This window comes from Cyprinodon variegatus, unplaced genomic scaffold (assembly GCF_000732505.1).
Source record: "Cyprinodon variegatus isolate N-32 unplaced genomic scaffold, C_variegatus-1.0 Scaffold1182, whole genome shotgun sequence".
Classification (NCBI taxonomy): domain Eukaryota; kingdom Metazoa; phylum Chordata; class Actinopteri; order Cyprinodontiformes; family Cyprinodontidae; genus Cyprinodon; species Cyprinodon variegatus.
This window is the reverse complement of record NW_015151635.1, coordinates 161,907-168,770: the sequence shown is the minus strand read 5'-3', so window position 1 is coordinate 168,770 and position 6,864 is coordinate 161,907. Positions and strand designations below refer to the sequence as shown.

The following is a 6,864-nucleotide window of genomic DNA, read 5'->3' as shown; positions in this document are numbered from 1 at the left end:
AACCATCCACCATTAAATGATTTGATCTAAAAAGTGCTTTGTCATGTTGAAAACACCTTTTTTATATTGGGTGAAGGTAAAAAAAAAAAACTCTGTGGGTAACAATTAATCACACATTTTTTAATGGAATGATAAGTTCAGTATCGGTTATTGGTTCTTACTTCATGAGTTGGTAACCATTGATATCTCAGAGTATATAGCCAAAGGAAAAGAGATGATTAGTTAATAATTATCCTTAGTTAATTCCCTCTTAGTTCCTTTTTTATATTTGGTAGCATTTGTTGAATACACTGTTTTCTATATTATGATTTTTCCTATTGAAATTGTGACCTAAATTACTATCTTAAGCTTATATAGAACTTCTTTGTTCACATTTTGCTTGTACTACCTGCAACAAGTTTACTATAGAGATATGGGGTTGTTTTAGGCACATAAATATTAACGTATCGGCTTCTTCCCTTCTGGGTGAGTAAATCACCTGGAAAACAAAGAGGTAAACGTTGCTCAAAGGGAAATAGATGCAGCATGCAGATACAAAGAACTGATTTCCCTACAGAGGCGGAGAGACTGCAGGCTGCATACACAGAGAAAGCACAAGAGAAGGAGAGACACTCAGGAAGTTGACAGGGGAAGTTTAGTGGTTTTTTTGCGTCATCATTTTATGCTGCTTCTTGTGTGCCGTTGCAGAGTGAAGGTAGGAACACTTGTTTTCGCTTTATAAGTTGTTTAGTTTCTCTTGTTTTTGTTCATTTCCAACTCTTCCTACAAAAGGCAGATGTGGATAGGGATGGGGTGAGCGATGGGAGGGAGGCAGCAGGTGTCAGGATGGTGAAGAAGGTGGGGGTTGAGTTTGTATGTCTGTCTCAGTTTGTATTTTCAAGCTCGACTTCCGCTGCAGTGAGATCGGGCCCTGCAATGGCCGTGACATGTGTTCAGGAAGGGCGAAAAGCACCGGCTGTGACCCCAGCAGCCGGGCCCAAGCTGAGAGTGGAGACTTTATTTGGTCCACCAGCTCAAGGGCTCTTATAAAGTGAGACAGGAGGAATCATTCAGAGGCTCATTTCAATGAATAGCAGAAGTACAGGGACAAGGGTGTGGCCTTTGACTCGAAAAAAATAAATTGAGTTCATTGGGGGGAAGTAGAAAGCCACATTTGCACACTAGGGATTGAGTGCAGCTTGTTTGATTTTGCATGGATATTTATCTGCAATGTGGAGAAATATTACGCACAAAAAAAAAAAAGTTATTTTCTGCTTTTGCAGGCTGGAAGACTAAAAGTTTGTCCCAAGACTCCAGCTTTACAATGCGATACAGCTCACCAGGGTGGCAAAGTTCACAGAGGCAGCAGCATCAGCAGCAGCAGTGCAACAGAATCCCTGAAATGCAAAGCTCCTCCACAAAGTCACTGTCACACTAAGAGGAGTCGGCGAGCACATCCAACCGCAGGCAGCCGGCAGAGTGAGCAGGCAGAGGAGCGCCGGCCGTTCTGAATGTGTGGGGGGAACTGAAGGCAGGAAGAGATGCGGAGAGTTCGAAGAAAAGGGGGCAACAAAGAGAAGGTGTTTGGATGTGATCTGCTGGAGCATCTCACCACCTCCAGTCAGGACAGTAAGTGGAAAATCATAAACCCAGAAAAATGTAACATTGCTCTTATTCATCTCAGTTTTTTTAATTTCCCACATGACAAAACCTCAAACAGACAGCCATGAACCTGAGTTAAAGGTTACATTCAGCCAATACTTACTAAGTGTCTGCCTCAACTTCTCTGTAACCTAATACGGCCATATTCTTTCATAAATTATATTTCAATGTATTTAAAAAAGACTTGTTTCTCCTTTCTAAAGGTCTAAATTCAACCTTATCATTAATAAAGCACAAAGCTTCAACCAAACCTGGTTTTAAAAACCTACTTTTTGATGCAACACTGACTAAGATTGTTGGTTACCTCTAAGATTTCTGAGATTCATCACCAAACCATCATTTTCAGCCAGTATAAAAGACTATAATATAATGTAAATGTAAATCCCTTTATTGTCCCATAATGGGGAATTCATTCTCTGCATTTAACCCATCCCCTTGGGGAGTAGTGGGCTGCCATTGTGTGGCGCTCGGGGTGCAGTGTGGGGTGAAGGCTTTTGCTCAGGAACCCGGAGTGCAGGCTGTGGGGGTCGAACCGGGTACTTGTAACTTTACAACCAACTTGCAGGGTTCCACTGCAAATTTGCAGCTACAACTTGAAGTTGTTTTAATGAGATATGATAGGAATCTTCACCAGCATATTGAGATATGATATTACAAACCAAAAGGTATTTGTGCAGAACCCCAGTCAGCCTCGGCAGATGGCCGCTCACACTGAGCCTGGTTCTGCTGGAGGTTTTTTCCTGTTAAAAGGGAGATTTTCCTCTCCACTGTCGCTACAAGCATGCTTAGTGTGGGGGATTGTATTTGAGTCAATGAGTCGATGCAATCAACTGGTTTCCTTAGATAGAAAACTTTGTATCAATTTGACTGTATGATCTGGTGAACTGTAAAGTGCCCTGAGATGACATGTGTTGTGAATTTGGCGCTATATAAATAAACTGAATTGAAATTGAATTGAACTGTGGGATGGACAGAGAATTACAGATTAATTTTAAAATATTTGATTGTAGATTTTTTCCCCCAGATATATAGAAACCCAGTGCATATTATTAATCCTCAGATGAGATCTGACATCTGAATCAAACCCTCCTGTAGGTAATTTAATCTCAGCATAATCACTGCTGCTTTGCAAAGGCATCAGATGTTAATGGAGAACATTATTGAACAAACAACATCATGGAGACCCAGAAACACAGCAGACAGGTCTTAGACTTCCAGCATTAAATGATTTGATCTAAAATGCGACTGTCATGTTGAAAACACCTTTTTTATATTGGGTGAAGGTAAAAAAACTGAATGGCTGACAATCACACATTTTTTAATGGAATTATAGGTTCAGTATCTGATAACTAGGTAGCAACAGTTATTAGTTATAATCATATTTCATGAGTTGGTAACCATTGATATCTCAGAGTATACAGCCAAAGGAAAAGAGGTGATTAGTTAATAATTAGTTAATTCCATCTCAGTTCCTTTTTTATATTTGGTAGCATTTGTTCTTTATGATGATTTTTCCTATTGAAATTGTGACCTAAATCACTATCTTAAGCATATATAGCACTTCTATGTTTGCATTTTGCGTGTACTACCTGCAATAGGTTTTTAAAACTTATAAAAGCTGGAAATATTAAAGAGATATGGGGTTGTTTTAGTCACATATATGTTAACGTATCTGCTTCTTCCCCTCTGGGTGAGTAAATCACCTGGAAAACAAAGAGGTAAAAGTTGCTCACAAAGGGAAATAGATGCAGCATTCATTTTGAGCAATATCCCAAACCTTTAATATCTCAACAGTATGGTTTATGTTCTGCAACTGAAAAGGTATCACACCTGCAAATCTACCAATATATAGTCATTGCCTAAACCAACAGGCTGGGCTATAAACCAGAAACCTGCTACTTTGGAGCAGAGATCAGCAGCTAAGGCAGAGCATCAATTGAGTCCCATTTTGGTGGAGCTTCTGTTCAGATGGGACCAAAATGTAACTTTTGTGTTAAGCAAGAACTTTGTGTGGTAGCAATTAACTGAAAGTGTATCATACTATACCACTCATGCAGATCCCATAAACCTCCTTTACCCTATCATTCATGACAACCCATTCACACTTGTAAATATACACAACTTAATATCTTAAAATGCACATTGGTGGATTACTTTGGGTTAAGCCTAAAAACAAATCAACATGTGATGTGGTGGAGCTAGAATCTAACCCTCAACCTTTTATCCACCAAAGATCCGCTCTTCTAAAGCTGATTGACTGTTTCAGTACAGGCAAAACATTCCCACAGTAAAGCATGGGGGAAGCTGCATCATGGGGATGGGGAAGCTGAGCAGAGACTATGGGAAGATAAAAACAAAGCTGTTGGAGTCTGAATGAGTCCCGACAGGAGAACACCCCTAAGTGACGGTAGAGTGGTGGAATGGCCTAGTCAAAGTATAGGCTTAACTCCAATTTAGTGTTTGTGGCAAGAATTTAGAAGATTTCAATGGATACAACTTTGGGTCTCTGGATCAGGGATCTGCAAAAAGTTGTGTAATAAGTACAGCTGCATTTATTACACAACCTTTTAGTAAAACGTGAATTATTATTACCTTTTAAAGATTTGCTAAAGGAAATCTGTTGCTCTTTCAAAGTGTCAATGGTTTTTGTTTTGCATTTTTAGTTTTTAAAATAAGGAACACATGAAAAGTTTCAAAAAAATGAATCAGGCATTTACAAAAAAAAGACAAAATTACCAATTAATGACAAGAAAAATAGGTCTAAAATCATTAAAGCTTCTGAGACTGCTATTTGTCATTATACGACATCAGTTGGTTGTTAATATTACTTATAGTTACTATTAAGAGCCATTTATGGGGTTCAAAGAGCCACTTCTTGCTCTGGAGCAGCAGGTTGCAGACCCCTGCTCCAGATGTTCCAAACTGGTGGAGCTATCCAACAAAAGGCTTATGATAAGTCTCACTCATATCAGCCATGAAATGGGGACCCTACAGGCATTGATGTAGGGGTCTGAATGTAAATACAAACTATGTTTCTGTTGATTTTCTTTATGGCTAAGCCAGGCATCCCCAAGGTCGGTCCTGGAGGGCCGCTGTCCTGCAGGTTTTAGAGGTTTTCCCTGCTCCAGCACAGCTGATTTCCATTGATAGCTGATTAACAGGTTTTTACTGAACTGCAATCATCACAATCAGCTGTGCTAAAGGAGAAAAACCTCTAAAACCTGCAGGACAGCGGGCCTCCAGGACCAACTTTGGTCATGCCTGGGCTACAGTAAGCAATCATTTTGTGTCCACCCAAAAGAAATGGGACAAAATGGAAATAATTGACATGGTTTGACTATTATAAAGTAATGGTGATATTAAGAAGAACGTTCCACAATGAGGATGTAGTGATTTTCATTCTGTCGCAGAGAAGAGCTTTGATTCATCGTCATATAGGTATAGATGTCAGACTGTTTTAAGACGACAACACAATATGGCATCACCGTCTTCTGGTCTGCACAGCAGTTTGAGTGTAAAATAAATATAATGAACAGCATTTTTCCTATAAGATATAGAAGAACTGAAAAACCTATAAAACACGCAACTGGAGTCTGCATGTGGTGCAGAAATGTCAGAGCACCGTTACTGGGGTTTCATCGCAGATTGAAGAAGTCGAATTTATGTGGTTATGTTTTGTTTCACTCTGTTGCTTGGCAGCTGATATTGTGGTTATTACAGCAGTCTGTCATAACACAAAATCACTTTGTTTAGTTAAGAATCTGGAAGATATTCCTTAGGCATGGATTTCTTATTAGGACATAGCTCACTCTAGTCCAGCAGAGTGTACATATGCTCCCTTTATAAAGGTTTCTGGGCTGTTATTGAGCTAATGTAAGGTACACACCATGGTTAAAGGTCTTTTATCTCTGTATCTGCAGAAACTTAGTAATCTCTGCCAACCAATTACCCTAGCATCCACTGACCTAGTTTTGTAATGCTGTATCACTTTGCTATCAGGTTTATTTCATTTTCAATCACTTCCCCTTTGGTATAACCTCAGTCTACAATTGTAGTTTAATAATAATGAACTTTTAATGAATGTATCCATTGCACAGGGGGCATCCTTTTATAGTAAAACACTGTCATTACTTGATGAATGTCTAAAGAAAAAAGTCTGTACTAATTGGCCAAGGAAACTATATACTATTTAGACCATTTATTTATTCACTTGGGAGGATGAGTGAGTACATGTGACAGTATAGTTTTAAAGTAAATATAAAATATAAAAAGTGGCTTTGTTCCTAGCATGGAATTGGCTTTGAAAGTGCCTTTTTTACTTTTTGATGTGATCTTGTTGATTTTTTCTGTAGTTGTTGTAAAAGAAGGATCTCATTGCTGCCCCAAGTGGTCAAAGAGTGGCTAATATAGTTGACCTTTTCTATTGATACAAATGGTACACGAGCTACAGGCTTTTATTATCATAGCCTGGCGTTGGTGTATAGATACTGTTTCTTCACATACACGTTTCTGTAGGAAGTTATCCTGTAGATGAAGCAACCTGGATATATATACAGGATATTAGAGAAGCCATGCAGTACTAAATGGATAGATACGAGCTGCAGCACATGTGGAAGGCTAATGCTGCCTAGTACTAACGCTGCCTACATGTGAATGAAGTAGAGCGCCGTGCAATTCCGGCTCTCCACTCAGGGGGATGTTCGTTCATTCGCTCCGCCGCTCTAAGATGCGCCAGAAAATCACCTTAATTTTCCTGCCGCTGCGGCGAAATCGCTCCACGCTCGCTCAGATTTTGAGGAGAAGGCATTTTCTGACATTTTACCTTCATGTAATGATGCCAGGGCCCTGGGACACACTGCGTTTGATTTAATGATGTGACCGATGCATGTGTATTGTCTCTTTTATCTGGCTGTTAAATTACCGTACTGTTTCCCAGCTGTGAACGTAACACCTCGCTCCATTCATGATGTGTCACGTTTCCTATTTAATTATTCATTTATTTTACTAAGCTACATTTAAAAAGGTCTCTTAACATCCGATTGCAAATTAGATAATTGCGTATAATGCATGTATGCGGCCAATTTTCAAAAACAGGCTCTTACATCAACAATCACTTTTTATAAACACTCTGTATTCTTAAGTATAGTTAGTGTATGTTTTTATATTTTATCCCACTTTTTATCACACAATATGCAATCCTTGCCTCTGCGATTCCGTGGTAAA

The 6,864-nt window shown here is 39.2% G+C and overlaps 1 protein-coding gene across 2 annotated transcripts in view; it reads left to right on the top strand.

Moving 5' to 3' along the window:
* The first annotated feature begins 592 nt into the window (after window positions 1–592).
* The window catches only part of arhgap30 (Rho GTPase activating protein 30), a 21,607-nt gene continuing 15,335 nt past the window's right edge, over window positions 593–6,864 (top strand). For both annotated transcript variants that reach the window (XM_015401088.1, XM_015401087.1), the window contains exons 1-2: window positions 593–694; window positions 1,263–1,608. In XM_015401088.1, the coding sequence (XP_015256574.1) occupies window positions 1,521–1,608 (88 nt within the window). In that variant the 5' untranslated portion in view covers window positions 593–694; window positions 1,263–1,520. The remainder of the gene's footprint in view (window positions 695–1,262; window positions 1,609–6,864) is intronic.